The following is a 17,719-nucleotide window of genomic DNA, read 5'->3' on the forward strand; positions in this document are numbered from 1 at the left end:
TATATTTGTATAGTTAAGTCGCGGAATGTATATTTTATGTACAATTTGATGGGCATTTTGATATATACAATTTTTGAGCTCTAGTGTTTGAATTGAAGGCAGAATTTTTTCCCAAGTTGCTTGGAAGGCATTGCTGTTTTTCAGTTATTTTTCTTCACATCACTTATGATTATGCTAATAGCAGAATATTTGCTATTGGGGTACATGTTGAAAAGTTAAATTCTCCTCCATGATTTGGAGTTTCATTAACATTTGAAAACAGTTCTTTATTGGGTACATTTCAAAACTAATATGATACCAAAAATTTGTTGATATCAATATTATTATCAAATGTTTTTTAGTTATATATAGTCTAATACTATCTCGTAACAATAGCACCACGTATATCCCTCAACATGGAGAGAACATAGGCGCATAATAGTGAACATGGAGAGAAACTTATCAAAATATGGAAACCCATCTAATAAAGACACTTCAGAGCCCGCCTAATCCCTTGCTCTGCAATTTCTTTGCTGCGTCCATTGTGTGAAGCAGCCAAAAATTTCCCCCCTTTTTTTTGTAGCAATAGATCCAGCCATCATCCATGCATGCTGAGAATCCACGAATTGACACAATCAAAACTTAGATATTCATTTCAGCAAATTAATCCATACATGTGTTACATTTCATGCGTGGGCACAAACATTTCCTCAGTTCCAGCTTTAACCATAATGAAAGATTTGTGAGACACATAAGTTAATTCTTTCTTTCTAGATAAAAAGTTCAAGTGATTCCCAGGTGGAATAATGTTTTTGGCCCCCTTCCCTTTCTCTTTGAGGCTACCTTCTTCTACCTGAACCACCATCTTTGGGCAGCAGAAATTGGAGTATTCAAGAATGGGGCATAGTGGTGGACGAGCGGATTGACAATCCTCCCAATCTTAGCCCATACATTGTTGTGGTAACTAGCAGTAACAGGGGCATGGTACACGAGCTTCAATAGCTGTCAAAAAGGTTTTTTAAGAGAGTCAAAAGCAAGAAAATTTGGAAAAAAAAAAAAACTAACCAAACAAAATTCATTTGGTACCATACACTATAATGCAAAGGTTAACACCAAATCCAAATAGAGACCAAATAAGAAAGCAGGATGAAATACCAACCAAATGCAACAGAAATCAACCACCAAATTTTTGCATATTGTAATTTTTTAAAAGTGCTTCTTGAACTCTACTGATATTTTCACACAAGTGAAATCATGAGGCACAGTCCAAGTTTTCTTCGCTCAATAAACTGATAGCACACCATTGGTCCACAGTTTTGCATTATATTTTTTTTTTCGCTCAATAAACTAATAGCCTGAGTTGCACTTCCAGATCAGGCAGGTCTATGCAGACGAGACCAACTAACTCTAGAACAACCATAATACAACAACCATAATGCACCATTTCATATCCTTGCAAAGCAAAAACTTGCATCAATTGTTAGCTCTTAGAAACACCTAGTAAAGCCATAAAGTGTTAGTAATAGTACGCGAAAATCCCAACCTGGAATCCCAAACCCATCTTATTAGCTAAATTGTCATCCTTGTGGATCTATCCTACTAGTACAAACTAACTCCAAAACGACCACAGTGCACCATTTCCTACCTACACAAAGCAAACACTTGAATCGATTTTTAGCCCCTAGAAAGCCCAATAAAAACGGCGATAAACACATAAGATCCCCCAAGGACAAGTACCATCCTTCTTTAGAACACTATCAACTTGAGTACCACTCTTTGTACCAACATTATCATTGAATAAGATAAACCCGATTCCGGCAAGGAAACCACACAATCTGGACTAAGCCGACAGAATTCGACAAAGCAGATAACAAATCCAACAAAAATGTTTAAAACCCTTCTTATTTCTTCTTCAATATTTGTGTACTATAGCTAAAAAAAAAAACTTCTTGAGCACAAATCTGAAAAAGTAAAAAACAAAGATAATTCAAATCATTTAGGAAAAATTTTAAAAGAATCTATTTGAATCGAAGGCACTAAATGCAAAATAATTTTGAAAAACGAAATCTAAACGAAATTTATTTCATGAGCATTCGAGATTGGACAAAGAAGAGACCACTACGCCTCGGAATCTCTTCACATTGAAACAAAAAATCACCACCGAGCAAATCATTCAGAGAGAACCCAGAACAAAGAAAAAAAAACAGATCATTGAATGTTGAAAAACCAAATCGAACCCATAACATAGGAAAAAAACAAAACAAAAAAACTTCAGAAAAACCTAACCTTGGTTCCGTCGGATCTGGACGGATCTGGTTCCGTCTCACTTGCCGGTGGAGATGGTGCCGGTGAAGGACGGCTGGAGACACAGAGAGAGAGAGAGAGAGAGAGAGAGAGAGAGAGAGAGAGAGAGACGCGTTAGGAGGGGAAATGAGATGCACAGAGAGAAAGAGAGAAAGCGTCGCCGGAGAGTACCTTTTTTAGCGTCGACGGATACAGATCCGGCCGCCAAATCCGCCGGAGACAGAACGCCGGTGGAGGGTGGCCGGTCACGACCGGTGAGCGAGCGAGCGGGAGAGAGAGAGAGGGGAGGCAGCGGTTTCGGACGGAGGAGACCGAACACTAGTGAAGCGGCGTCGGGAAGGGGAAGACCGGCGAGCGAGCGGCGGCAACGGCACCTTTGTACGGAAGTTGGAGAGAGAGAGAGAGAGAGAGAGAGAGAGAGAGAGAGAGAGAGAGAGCTGTGTTGGAGGGGAAATGAAAATTTCAATCCCCTCCAACCAGTTTTCAAACCCAAAAGAAAAGAAAAGAAAAAACAAAAATAATAAAAAAACCACTTTCCACGTAAGCTGTTGTATTGTTATTGTGAACAAAGTGTACGAGTATCATTTCTCATGAGTCTATGATACAATCGTTGCACCTTAGATATTTTAAAGCTGTATATTTTAGGGAAAATTTAAGATAAATTCTTGAGTTAACCTGCGGTTTTAAAAAACACTTTGTGTTTTTCTTTTTCTTTTTTCTTTTTTTAGTTTTAATTGCACAAGTTTGTCACAAATTTTAAATGTGTCATTTCATCCATTTCCTTGGCTAAATTTGCACCTTCTGACTTCTATAGTTTCACGTCATCATTTTTTTGCCATATCTCAGTAAAATAGTAATTTTATTAAGCGCTAGACACCTTAGAGCACTCTCAATGGATTATCTATTTGCAACTTTAAGCTAAAATAGATAATAAAAGTGTTAAAAAAAAGACTCCATCAGCATGTATTCCAACTCTATAATAGATTTTCCTTAATTCCATAAATAATGGAACTCTACATGTAGAGTTATACTATTCACTTATTTATTTTTTTTATTCTTTATCTCCACTTTTTTAGCTTTGCTTTTTTCCTTTTTCCCTCCACCACTCCACGTTCTTTTTTTTTTTTCTTTTTTTTTCTTCCTTTATAGTGGAGATTTAAGAGAAAGTGTGTAAAGTAGTGGAGTTATAAAGTGGGACCCACATGAAAAAAAATACTATAATGAAATAAATAAATTAAAAATAACAAAAAAATAATATAGAGTTAAAAATAGATAATCGGATGTATAGTGCATTTAAAATTCATTAGCTAAATTAGATAAAATAAATTTTGATTAGCTATTCTAGATTGAAAAATACATAAACAATTAGGAATGCTCTTATATGAATTTCTCTCACTTAAAAAGAAAAGAAATTTTTGTCGTTATAGACGACAATATTTTATGGTAGTAATAAAGCAAAATAGGGGGGTTGTATAGAAAAGGTTATACAAAGTTATATCCAAGTCACCCCCTTTTTTATTTATTTATTGAATTTCATCTGTTAATTAATAGAAAGTTCCATAAAAACTCCTGCCTTCTTTGAAATGTCATGAACAATTCCCATGTTATTTCACCATTGGCCTTGTTAGGGGCGGAGCTAGCATTTGGAATTTAGGAGAAAAAAAATGAAAAAATAAAAAAATTAGAGGGGGGTGAAATTTTAATTTTCAAATAATTATAATAATATTTTAAACAAAATTTGAGAAAAATATGGGCCACGCCCCCAAGCTACCATGTAGTTCTACCATTGGCCTAGTTCTTCTGGTCCATCAGGCCTCTTCTAATTGGAAGGTCCGAAAGGCCTTTGGTAGCTGGATTATATAGAAAGTATAGTAATGATAAAAATAACATTAAGATATTTTTAAAACTTAAAAAAATAAATTAAAAGAACCAATTTTTGAAAAATGCAATTATAAGTTTATAACTTGACACATGATTTTAGGCTGAAAATCATATTTTGATATTAAAAAAAAAATAAAAGAAAAAAGAAAAGGGAAAACTAAATTTACCCTTTCTAATTATCATATTTTTTCAATATCTCCCTAATGTCTAAGTTTTTGCAATGTCCCTTCAACGGTGTGGTTGTGGTGTCTCCCTTCCTCAATAAAAGATAACAAAAATACTTTCATTAAGATAAAAAAATAAAAAAAATAAAAGAAAATAAAGTAAGTATTTTTGTTATCTTATAAAGAGTATTGTTATTGATATTATAGAATAACTTTAATAAGGCTTTGGTGTAAATCCACTCATTTAAAAGCTTCCAATATTAATTTGACACATCAGCTTATTTCACCAAATATAATAAATACAAAAACACCGGATAAGCCCACCAATCATTTGTCATGATAAAAAAAGAATTGTTGCCAATTCACCAAAACCACCATTTCACCTACGAAAATCATCGGCTATATCACAAACCGGGCAAGTTACCAATCCTTCTAGGTGTGAAGTCTGTGAAAGTATTTTCCTAATCTCTCTCTCTTTTTTTTTCTTCTTCTTCTTCTTCTTTTTTATAAAAATTTTCTACAAATCGATTTGTAAAAAATTTTCTACAACTTATATATAAAAATGACATGCGTTATTTAATTAAACATGTGAGAAACACATGTTTGTTTTATTAGATCTATTAAAAAAGCATGTGAGAAACACATGCTATTAAAACAACATATGTTTCTCATATGTCAAGAGACACATGTCAATTTTATATGTGAATTGTAAAAAATTTCGTACGAACCAGTTTATAAGAAATTTTTGTCATTTTCGTTTTTACAAATAACTCACTCTCTTTTTTTCTTCTTCTTCTAGGTGAAAAGCCTCATTCCTAATCTCTCTTTCTTCTTGTTCTTCTTCTCCTCTCTCTCTCTCTCTCTCTCTCTTCTTTGCATTCGTCCAATTGTTTACCAGCTTCTGCATTATCAACGACGACGGTGGGTTGAGATATTATTTATCACTGTAATATCTATGTTTGCAATAAAGCTGGTGGGTTTGTGTTTGTGATAAAGACGATGGTTTTGGTGTCAAGCAAATGAGGAGGGTATAGGTGGATCGATGGTTTTGTTGAATAACAAAACGATGGGATGAAAAATCTAGTGTTTGTTCGATTTTGAGTTTCAGGCTTATATGTCTAACTCTGGTTGGATGCTGTAAATAAGTAGGTTTACACCTCTTCCGGATGGTTGGGACTCTTTTGATATTATTATTATTATTTTAAATAGTGAAAAGAGGACATTACAAACCCAATGTAGATGGGGAGGCCCATTACAAAAAACTTTAGCCCAACTAGTTATTGATGACCAATTACCTGAGAAAAAGCCCAAACTTAATAACACGCTAACCCGCCCACTGAACCCCAAACGGGCCAAATCTAAGCGTGTAATAATTACTATATACCAACCTATACGCATCAGTCTTCGCAGTTCGTCAACTGCAAAGAAGAAGAGCACCTCCGGTCCTCCATGGAAGCTCAGCTCAGAGTCCGAGCAGCGTTACTTCTCTTAGTCTTAGCGTTTCTCTCACCGCTCGCCAGATCTTCCTCTCGGGAGATTCAGATCGTCAATGCTGAGCGCAGAGTAAGCTTCAAAGTTCTCCAATTTGCCTTGCTAATTCGCAAAAATTAGTCGGAGATTCAGAAACTTATAATTAGGGTTTTGATTTATTTTTCTTAGCCTTTTCGGTGGTTTGGAATATTTCTATTTCTTTGTTTAGGTGTCTAAGCTACGTTTGGTTCCCAATAAAATGTAGAAAAGAAAAGAAATGCGTGCTATTGCATATTGTAAGAAAAGAAAACAAGAAAAAAGGGAAACCTGTATTTTGGGTTCTAATTTGTATGTTTGATTTATGAATTTAGTTTATTTGTTCTTGGAAAACAGTACGTTCATCATGATTTGAACGTAAGTTTTTTTTATCTGTCATGGTTGATCACCGTTTTCCATTTTTACTGTGATACAGTTTGTTTATTTGGACAATTATTTGAGTATTCATGCTGTGTTTGGTCTTCCAAAAACTTTAGGACAGAAAAATGCAAATATTTATGGTGACTACTACTTTATCATAATTCGAAACATAAACTCGCTATGTTCGTGCTAAACAGGAGCTGAGAAGCAAATGCGATAAAGTAAGAAACCTATATGAATTCTCTACACTCCATTTCGTTGGAAATCTAAGGAAGGCTACTATTTGTTGATTATATCTGTAAAGGTTCATTTATAACGTTATTCTAGATTTCTATTCTATTCCTGATATAGTTAGTCATAACATTTTCATTGCAACATTGGATATTAGTAGTAAAAGGAGTGATTTTCTTCCTCATATTAATTGTGTTGATATATCTGTTAGAGATAATATGTTGGTTGTCCCACGTTGCTATGATAGAAGGCTCATTCCTATTATCTCCTCTCTATAAATAAGAGAGCATTCTCTGTATCCAATCAAGTAATAAGAGCAACAATGTAGCCCTTTGGGCTTTATCCTGTGGACGTAGGTTATAGACCGAACCACGTAAAATCTCTTGTCTCTTTTCTATTATTCCGCTTTATTTTATTTTTGCATTATGTTTTCTTTCAAATATATGGGGGTTCTTTCTGATTGATTTGCTGTTTGGATTTCCCTCGATTTCTTGAGCTCCAAATGCTCCTTTTTGTATTACTGCCATCACTAATTTGCTGATCATGCTTGCAGATTGACTTGACTTCTCACATTGTTAAGGTTTTCCTAACCTTGAAGGTATTTCTTTCTAATGCTTCTCTAATTGAATTTACCAGGTGACTGCCTGCAATTTTTTGTAATAGCATGGCATTAGTGTCGAAAAGGTGTTTTTGAATTGTTGAAATCCTATTTAATGATGGGTGGAAAATTTTGAGGCCCTGGTTTTATGTACATGTATTGTCATGGTTTATTCTTTTTGGGCATATATCAAACTTTCTCCTGATAACTCGAATTAAATTTAGGGGTATATTACAAACTACCCCCATGGCTAGGGGCAATTCCATCCAAATTGACGGATTCTTCACATGAAGCGTCTGTCTTGGATGAAATATGCAATTTAATCCTCAGCTAACCCTTAGAATAGGCGGGAACTTAGTTGTTTCTTTCCAAATTCAAGAATAAAGTTGTTCAGCTACCTTTTCCATGTACTTTTTAAGTCTCACTGAGGGCCAACTGAAGACTAAATTTAATTTTTTAAGTGACACGTGCGCATTACATGAATTCATCAATTGGAGTAGAATATATGACAATTTCATTTACTCTAAACCACAGGGAAGTTTAGTTATGGTTTCCAAAAGACAAAGAGGTAATGCGTAATTACCCTTAACCACAATGAGATACTTTGTAATTTTCCCTTAAATTTATGTTTGACATCATGAAATTTTGTTTTTTTATTTCTGTTTTTTTGTTTTAATTGTTTAGCTAAAATTAACCCAACCGCAATCAAATTTCCTAATTTTTCATTTGATTTGCCACCTTTTATGTTTGGTTTCTTGCATTCTACATCAATCTTGTAGACATGTATGGGCTTCACATTAGAGGGGTGCATGGCGACTTAAGGTGGGGAGGGACTAAGGGCATGATCATAACTGAATTTGAGTTCCCAACCCAGTTTAAGTAGGTTAAGGGTTATGGGATTATATATAAATTTTAGAGCCTATTTAAAAGGATTGTGTTCTCTATTTGTAATGAGAAAATAAATAAAGGTTAAGCTCTCTCTCTCTCTGTCTGTCTGTGATCTAGATTTTCTCTACCAACTAAATCACATAAATCCTATGTTTCATAAATTCCACTGCTTTCCTTTTTTCATTAAACCCCACTCTAAGGGTCTTCCACTGGAGCTGTTCTTATAGGTTGGAGATCTGACCTGCCTGGCCACTCCCGACCGAAACAGACCAAATTTGGTCAGTTTTCGCCGACGGTCTAGTAAAAACTAGAGGTTCAGACCTATAGTCGGTTCGGAGTCAGTTTTAGGGGGTCGGCTTTCCAACCCCAATCTGACCCCTCGCCTTCAATATATATAGCTTTTTTAAGGTATTAAACCCAGCAGCCGCCCCTCAGTTCACCCTTAGGCAAAACAAAAAAAACCAAACAAATAAACTTCAGCCTTTTAAAAAAATAAAACCCTCTAGGTTCCCCTCCGGGCTTCTTGGCACAACGTGGCCCTCCTCCCCCACTGTCCATCATCTCCTGTGAGACGGTGTTCCTTGCATATCATATCAAAAGTGGCCCTCCCTCTGCTAAAGGCCTTTGATCTGTTTCACCACTCTTTTGATTTGTACCTCCAACTTCCAATGGTGGCCACCACCACTATGGCCACTGTTGCTTCCACGTTTTCCTATTTTGTGAAGTTTTATCACTCTTTTCAAGCCTATTTGAGGCCGAGTTCATGACGGCCATGGCCACTACACCATCCATGAGCTAGGTTTTCTTTCTCTTGATCCAATTTAGTTCTTCGGCTTCGTAATAATCTTGGAGATTATCATGCTTGATCTACCCAAAAAAAAAATAAAAATCTCAGCCCAACGAACCTATCGATCGATACTTGTTGGTGTCAGGGTTGGCTCGTCATTAACCAATCCTACAGTCGGTTCTGTTTGGAGTTTTTAATTCCGCCTACCTTTCTTTGGGTTGGAAGTAGGAAGTATCTCTATTCCAACCCAAGGGGGTTGGGTACACCCCTATCTTCCACCACATTGTTCATATCCTCTATTTTTTTTTTTTATAAGTAAGAAAAGTTTTATTAGAAAAAGCGTAAGGCGCCCTTAAGTACACAGGAACAATCAAAGCCAACCCACAAAGAGCACCCAACAAAACCCTGAAGCCCAAAAGGAGCACCCGAGAACAGCCCACAAAAGAACCCAACAAAACCCACAAGGAGGTAAGCCCTAAAACTCGAAAACCTCAAAACCCACGAAGGCACAAACCCTTCTACATGAGAGCCTTGCCTTTCCTGCGCCTAGAGGGAGCGCTTGCATAGCCGTAATTAATGGAGCTTTTCAAATTCAAAAGCTTCCTCTTTCCTTTGGTCTTTTGGCATGCTATCATCTTGTCCCGATGGAGTTCATCTTCCATGACATCAAGGATTGCCAAAGACTCCTTACCATGAACCCCGTCCAACGTCCAGTCTAAGGGCAACCCATCCCAAAAATCATCCTCCTTCTCCCAAACATCTAACTCCCCATTAAGATCAAACCCGACAGGCCATTCCTGAGATTGAGAACAACCATTGCCCTCTATGGATGAAGGAATGATGCGACATCCCGGGGGGGATTGAAGCCCTAACATCCCAACATCCTTGGCCTCCCAAGACGCGGTAGGGGCTATCGCAGCCGGGCGAGGGTTGAGGAACCCCTTTCGAAGGAAACCCTTCTTTGCAGAACCCGCAGAATTCTTCACCGGAGGCACTGCAGCTACTTCCCTTTTAGCAGAACAGATTGGTGTCTTCGAAGTTGCCATGGAATCTGCTAACAGCCCCTCATTCCACTTCACTGAGTGACCTGCCCTGAGATCCCTAGCCTTCCGATAATATCTTTGGAAAGGTTTAGTAGACTGTAGCGCAGGGAGAGAAGAACGAATCTTCTCACCCAACTCAGCCACCCCTGAGAGAGAGCGAATCTCCTCTATTGATCATAGAAGTTTATAAAATAATATTGCCAAGTTTTTGTAGCTAAATTTTGGCCCAGTTTGATTCATGGTGGCTTTTGAAACCTGATCTTATTAGTTGGAATTTTGAAATGATAGTCTTAGTGAGAGTTGATATTCTAGTCATTGAAAATATTTCATGCTAGAAATTGCAAATATTTTGCTCTATATATATGACTGGTGATTTCTTTTCAGGTTGAAAATATTGGGGCATCTCCCACTTCAGAAATACTTATTGCATTTCCTCCCACACAAGTCGATCGTCTAGCAGTTGTGAAAGCTGCAGCAACTGTTGGAAAACGGAAGAAGAAAAGTTATTTGCCCCTTGATGTAAACCCAACTGAGCTACCTGATGCACCAAATGGAACTAAGTATTTCTCCATATCTTTGCTCAATCCATTAGGCACTGGGGAAAGTGCAACACTGGAAGTGCTTTACATATTGACACATTCTCTAGAACCTTTTCCAGCAGAAATAAGTCAATCAGAGTCTCAGTTGGTCTATTATCGTGATAGTGCAATAATATTGTCACCATATCATATTAAGCAACAAACAACTTTTTTTAAGACTCCAAGTACTAAATTGGAATCATTCACAAAAGTGGAACCAACCAATCGTGCGGGTACAGAGCTAAAGTATGGACCATATGAAAATCATCCTCCATATTCCTTTTCGCCCATAATTGTTCATTTTGAGAATAACAATCCATTTGCCGTTGTTGAGGAGCTAGTCCGTGAAGTGGAAATATCTCACTGGGGAAGTATTCAGATCACAGAGCATTACAAATTGAAGCATGCTGGTGCTCGACACAAAGGCGTGTTTTCAAGGTAGGGTTATTGCTGCACATATCTTTGTTGTAGTCTTTTGGTTTGTGAAAATGTTTTATCCTTTACTTTTATTTGGCTATGATTTTGTAACTTAAGTTTTTGAACTTTCATTCAGAATATTATATTAATTGAGAGAATGGGTATGGCTAATAGGATTGAGAAACTTTAAAGAGATTTTTTATGGGTAGTTTAAATTCCATTTAGTTAAATGGTCAAAGATTTGTTCTCCTAAGCGATACAGTAGTTTGGGGGTTAGAAACTTGATTAGGTTTTATTAAGGATTGTTGGTAGGGCTGGCAATCCGGGTTGGCGTGTCGGGTCGGCTGACCCGCCAACCTGTTAAGGATCAACCCTGTCACGACCTATTTAGTTAAACAAGTCAAAACCCCTCAACCCAGACACAACATGACTTGTTTGATAGACATGTCATGTTGGGTTGACCCAACCCAACCCGCACAACACATTTAATAAACATGTCGTGTTGGGTTTACCCAAACACAAACGCTTTGACCCGTTATTTGATAACAAACTCAAATAAATGAATAATCATATTGCTTATAAATAAAAATTAAATCAAATATTCAATTTACACATCAAGTAACTTGAATGCTTGATTAAATCACTTATAGGTTTAGGGTTTTCTTTTTCATTGTAAAAGGGGAAGAAAAAAAATTTATTTAAACGGTTTCCCACTTTCCCAGGTCAACCCATGGGTTAAGTGGGTTGACCCGTTTATTAAACAAGTTAATAAGGTTGACTTGAATTGACCCGAACCCGATTATACAAAATCTTAACCCGCTAATTTCGTGTTGAGTTTGCGGGTTGTGTAAAAAAATTTCAGCCCTAACTGTTGAGTAAATGGTTATGGCAGTTTGCTACGGAGAGGGAGGCTTTATGGCATTTGGTGGTGAAGCAAAATATGATAGTATGAGCGGAGATTCGTGTTCTAAGGAGGTAGAGGGGCCTTTTGGAGTTGGAGTGTGGAAACATTATTAGGAGGGGATGGGGAGTTTTTTTTAGATTTGTCAGATATGAAGTGGGAGATGGATCTAAGATTAGTTTTTGGCATGGTTGAAGGAAGCTTTCCCGGAGTTGTTTTGTACTGCTCGTTGTAAGGAGGCGTGGGTTGCGAATAGTATGTAGTTTTCCAATGGTGTTATTCAATGGAAGTATCTTTTATAAGATTTGCACATGATTGGGAGGTAGATGTAGTGATTGCGTTTTTTGGTGTGTTGTATTCCCACAGATGGAGACAAGGTGATGAGGATTGTGTTTGGTGGGTTCCTTCAAAGAGGAAGAAGTTTGAAGTGATGTCATTTTCTCATGAGTTATCTAGTTCGGGAGTTCTTCTTTTCCTTGAAGGAGTATTTTGAAAGTCAATGTTTCTTTGAGAGTGAGGTTTTTTTTTTTTTTTTTTTTGGATGGCGGCTCTTGGTAAGATTCTAACTTTTAATAATCTAAGAAAGAGAAGAGTAATGGTGGTGGAATGGTGTTGCATGTGTAAAAAGAGTGAGGAATCTATGGATAATCTTCTTCTCCATTGTGAAGTAGCAAGAGAATTATGGAGTGCGATTTTTAGCCTCGTCGGAATAAAATGGGTTATGCCTAAAGGGTGAAACAGTTGGAAGATTATTGTCGAGGTCGTCAGGTAGGAAGTCGTTCAGTTCTAGCTGCTTGGAGGATATCCCCATTGTGCATAAGTGGAGCATATGAAGAGAGCGGAATGCAAGATGTTTTGAAGATCGTGAGAAGTCGATTGAAGAGCTCAAGAACATCTTGGTCAAATCACTTTTTTGTGTTGGATAGGGGCGTATAATATTTCTCATGTTTCTAACTTTTCTAAATTTGTGGATTTTTGTTCTTCTTTTAGCGATCAATAGGGACTCTCTTTGTATACTCATGTGTATTAGGTTTACGCCTCTGCGTTTTTCAATGATATGAATTACTTATCAAAAAAATAAAATTGAGAGAATGTCGTATTAATATGTTTGTACTTATCTTTGTTGACAATTTTTTGTAGATTTTTTTGTTCTTTTGCTTTTTCTATCTATTGTTTGATAGCCCAATAAATGTAAAATTCCATTTTTTTAAATTTGTAGTTTTAAATTCTTTTCCTTCTCTTGGTTGTTGTTTCATTCAAATTGTTCATACTTTTGAAGTTTCCTTCTGGTAGGGTTGAATATCAATCTAAGCCATCTTTTAGCGGGTTGCCATCATTCAAACATCTTCTAGCAAGACTGCCCCCTAGGGTTCACTCTGTCTACTATCGAGATGAAATAGGGAATATCTCATCATCACATTTGCGTACAGATCCCTGGAAGGTAATATGTGATCTCGTAACTTATAGTTCTATTCTAGAAGATTATTCGTATTACTGGTAAGAATGTGTGCAACAAATAGTTTATTATCTTTAATGATTAAATGTTAGGATAAAATGTACCTACATCCTTTGTGATTTAATATAATTCTATGAATGCTCCCTAGGTTCCCAATTCTTCTAATCACACCCCTTGAAGTATCCAGTTGGTAAAACCGACATCCCCCCATTTCCTGTTAAAATTAGTCATATGAGAGATACACGTGACCCCATACATGTGGCCCCACACTCTGAGCCACCATATTTTGTAACTATACTCATTGTGGTATCCAGTTATTCTAGTGTAAACTTTTTTTTTTTTTAAGTGATTTTCATGTGAGTTGATGAAAGTAGTTGATTAGATCAATTGGATATCATAAGTAATGTGATTGAAAAAATTGTATACCCATGGGGTATCAATGGAACTACATCCAACAACAAGAGTTGTAATTGTTTTTTCACCCTCGAGTTTACCTAATTGCAAATGTATGATTGCAATGGAAGTTGGTAGCCTTATGTTTTAGTTCTAATCTAAATTAAAGGATCTGTCTCTTAAGTAGCAAAAGTTGTATCTCATAATTTTACTCGTACAGCCTCAAAATCAATCTTATCTCATCAAGTTGTCTAATATTCTTTGTCCACTTTGGTCCTTTTGAGAGAATTGAATTGTACATGGATATTGTAATCCAGTCAAATGTTGCTTTTAGGGCAGCATGCAGCATTTTTGTAAGCTGCTATGACTTCTTTGATCAATTTGTATTCGTCTGCCTTCACTATGGAAAGTTTGACATTGATAAGAACTGCAACTGAAGACTTGCCAGAGTTTTCTGATGGTGCATTTCCATCTTAATGAAATGTTGGTCATATTTCAACTGGATAAGTGATATAGTGGTAATCAAAAACTGAAGATCAATTTAGGAAAGCAATATAGGAAAAATATCTATGTAAAGCTCACCAAAAAAAAAAAAAAATAGTAAAATGTTTTTTCACATGTTGTGACTACTACTTGTTCTTTACAGTCAGAACTTGAAATTGAACCACGGTATCCTTTATTCGGAGGTTGGAAGGCTTCGTTTGTCGTTCGATATGGACTTCCATTGCAAGACTTTGTTTTCGAGTCACCTGATGGTAGGCGATACCTCAACTTCAGTTTTGGATGTCCGCTTGTGGAGACAGTGGTAGACAAGTTGACCATCGAAGTGGGTTTAGTAACATGAGATTGCATTTATGTTGCTATTGTCTTATTTTTTGCATATATTGCTTCAAGGCTTATGTTCAAATTCTGGATTATAAATTTACAGTCTTACATTGCAGGTTGTGCTGCCAGAGGGATCAAAAGACCCTTCTGCTGTGGTTCCTTTTCCAGTGGAGCAGCATCTGAAGGTAACCTAACTTATCAATTCATACACAAAACACATTGGTGCAGAAACTCTCAACAGTGTCAACTCTTGTTCATCACAACGTACATATGTATTTGATTCTATTACATTGACCATTTTGTAATATGAGCAATGAAAATAAATTTTGTTTTCAAAGTACCTAAATTCTAGAATATTTTTTTATTTATTTAAATAATCATTTTAGCACTGTGCGATTTTAGGCAGTATGCTGTTAACACATTTGTTGTTGCTATAGAAAGGCAATTATTAGCAGAATTTACAGCATCAGAAATTTATATACCACATCAAATAAGATCTATTTACATTTGGATCTTTGCAGGCCAAATATTCCTACCTTGACATCATTGGGAGGACTGTGGTGGTTCTGGAAAAGAACAATGTAGTTCCTGAGCACAACTCTCCATTCCAGGTGATTTTGCAAACACATCGGTATAGACTGGCTTGAAATATGTTCTATCAAGTTACAAGAATAAATTGGTTGAAGCAGTATTAAACAAAACTAAATCTCCCAAAGTTAGGAATTTGGACTCCGCATGTGCAGCGAAGCTAATGAAGTTCATTTGAATGTATTCATGAGTTCTAAAATAACTGAAGTTAGGAGACTTCCAAATAAGACATGATCATGAATACATAAAATCGAAAACCTATGTACCAACTGACCAACCTCAATTCGGTATTCAAATTAGAATCATAATTTGTTTATTTCTTATTTTTTGGGGGGGAGGGGTGTTACCAGAGAAATATTGACCTCTACAAATATGTTGTGATTCTGATGCTTCGAATTTTATGTTGTCAAGAATAATCATTTGAACGTTAAAAATCATCAAGGTACTATTGGAGACGTTAAGAAAAGAAATTTATAAACTAGACCCATAAAAATTGTAAAAATAAATGTATTCACGCAATGCATGTGTCATTTAGAAATTGACGCAGCTTTGCTGTAAATAAGTCCTGTTGTTTTTTGTTTAGCCAGGATATGTATTACTGTTATAGTGGGAGAAAAAAAAAAGCAAATTTCTAAGCAAGTTACCATATCCTGCTCAATACTTTATGCAAAATTTGGTGCAAATTGCAGCTGATAGCCATTCAATCTGATCCTTTATTTATCCCCCTTTTGAGAACCAAAGATTGTATAAAGGATGAGTTGGTCAGTACATTTCATTGGTAATTTTAGCTGATAATATGCCAGGACTAGACTATCAGCCCAAAAAACTTAAAATATAAATCAGTTATGCTCTACAAGAATAGATCACTATTACCTATCATGGAGATACCCTTTTTCTTTCCTTTTGATATTAGTATGTTTTCTAGTGGATACTATTCATCCGAACAAGAAATTTGTTAACCATTTTTCTTGTCTCTTACTACTCCCTCTTTTTTCAGGTTTACTACACCTTCAACCCAATTTTCATGCTTGCGGAGCCATTAATGTTGGCTTCTGTGTTTTTCTTGTTATTCATCGCTTCTGTAGCTTACCTACACGTTGATCCGTCCATACGCAAGTGATCATTAGAAATGTCGAAGGTAATTGTTCATACAGCTTAGTAGTGTTATATTTAAAATATGAAATTTTTATTATTGAAACTATTCTTTCTTCTGTAGCTTGTATGGTGAACCACTTCCAACATGGTTAACATACGGTGACTGATCCTAATCAGGAGGAGCATGGATTGTTGTAAGTGAACGCTGGAGACTGTAGCATTAGAAATTTAGAAATTTTGTTCTTTGCGCTTTGTTGCCTTTCAGCGACAATAGGTTGCATTCAGAAATTTTGTTGCTTGTGCATTGTTCCCATAGCAAGCTGAACTTAGGCCCCTAGTCAATGGGTGAGTATTGGATTGTTGTCCTGATTTAAGAAATATATAAGGATTCAAAGTTCTTTAAAGAGAAGAAAGCGTGTTGTCAGTGCCCTTTGTCTTTCTGGAAATCTAGTATGGCCGGGGACTCGTTTTTCCTGGTGATCGAAAAGATAAGAAACAAAGAGAAAGCAGCAAGCCACATACCTGTGGTGGTGATAATTTCCTCATGGATCCTTTAATCCCTCCACCTTCTTGACCAGAGACTCTGGAGAGGAAGTGGTCCAGGGCTTGTGGTACAGGTTGTTTAAATGACATTTATGGTGGGTTGTGTGAATAGGATATTCTCCATTTCAAAAGTGAAATGCGGAGGAATTATTTCACACATAAGATTTTTGTCCCTGCACATAGTGAATATATATTCACTATGTGCAGGGACAGAACTAGAATTATAGATGGGGGCAAACACTTTTTTCGAGGTAAAAAAATTAATTTTGAAGGATCTATATGGGTAGAGTAAAAAAAGAAAATGAAAAAAGTCTTGCGGCATGCTGGCTATGCTTTTTGAGGTTCTGGGCAAGTGGACTTCCCTACCGTACTCAATTCGGCCATATGCATGGAAAGGTCACAGATTCACTAATTGAGGCCCATACGTACATGTAGCCATGTAGGTGAGAGTAAAGAGAGAATATATAGGTGGTCAATGGTAGGGGATACCCTATAATCAAGCCGATTATTGAATTTTCAAATTTGATTTGTTTAATTTTTATTTGAATACGAGCCAAGCTCGATAATTTGTTCAAACCCCATTAAATTTGTTCACAAGCTACTCAATAAACTTATCCACTCCATATAAAGCAAATGCAATTTTTAATTTTTAATTTTTTTTTTCTAAATTCATAATAATTGTTAATTAATTAGTAGTATGATTTTATTATTTAAGTAATTAGATAAACTTACTTCAATCATAAACAATCTAATCTCGAGCTTATATGATTGTCTTATAGCATGTTTATACATTCATTACATGCACACAAATCTACTCATATACAAACATACACATTTTTTCATCGAGACTTATAATTTCAATAATTCAAACTATATATATTACATTACAAAGATAATTCATTTTTATCTTTTTAAAAACGTAGTATGTTCTCGTTACAAAGTTAAAAATAATAAAAATGTGATTATACGAGTTCGACTCGCTTAATAAACGAATTTGAAAAATTGTTCAAACTTTATTTGTTTAATAAATGAACCAATTACGAGTCAAGTTAATTCGAACCAAGTCCGAATCTATTCACAAGCAACTCCGTTCATTTACAATCTTAATAAGTGGTCTTGGTTTTGTTGGGAATCTGGAGGGTTTCGGAGTTTAGTTTGATA

The 17,719-nt window shown here is 36.0% G+C and overlaps 1 protein-coding gene across 1 annotated transcript; it reads left to right on the plus strand.

Moving 5' to 3' along the window:
* Positions 1-5,725: 5,725 nt before the first annotated feature.
* On the plus strand, positions 5,726-16,439 carry LOC133863764 (dolichyl-diphosphooligosaccharide--protein glycosyltransferase subunit 1B). Its single transcript, XM_062299847.1, has 9 exons — positions 5,726-5,891; positions 7,000-7,044; positions 10,147-10,778; positions 12,952-13,099; positions 14,154-14,333; positions 14,449-14,517; positions 14,854-14,943; positions 15,918-16,058; positions 16,137-16,439. The coding sequence occupies exons 1-8, from the start codon at positions 5,778-5,780 to the stop codon at positions 16,038-16,040; spliced, it is 1,401 nt and encodes a 466-aa protein (XP_062155831.1). The 5' UTR covers positions 5,726-5,777; the 3' UTR covers positions 16,041-16,058; positions 16,137-16,439.
* The last annotated feature ends 1,280 nt before the right edge of the window (positions 16,440-17,719 follow it).

Source organism: Alnus glutinosa, chromosome 3 (assembly GCF_958979055.1).
Source record: "Alnus glutinosa chromosome 3, dhAlnGlut1.1, whole genome shotgun sequence".
Lineage (NCBI taxonomy): Eukaryota > Viridiplantae > Streptophyta > Magnoliopsida > Fagales > Betulaceae > Alnus > Alnus glutinosa.

Bases quoted from the DNA above. Each gene is read 5' to 3' on its own strand.
- LOC133863764 (XM_062299847.1), top strand. From the start codon at position 5,778: ATGGAAGCTCAGCTCAGAGTCCGAGCAGCGTTACTTCTCTTAGTCTTA. The intron at 13,100-14,153 runs GTAATATGTGAT...TGTTCTTTACAG, and splicing joins TGCGTACAGATCCCTGGAAG to TCAGAACTTGAAATTGAACC. The intron at 14,334-14,448 runs GTGGGTTTAGTA...CTTACATTGCAG, and splicing joins TAGACAAGTTGACCATCGAA to GTTGTGCTGCCAGAGGGATC.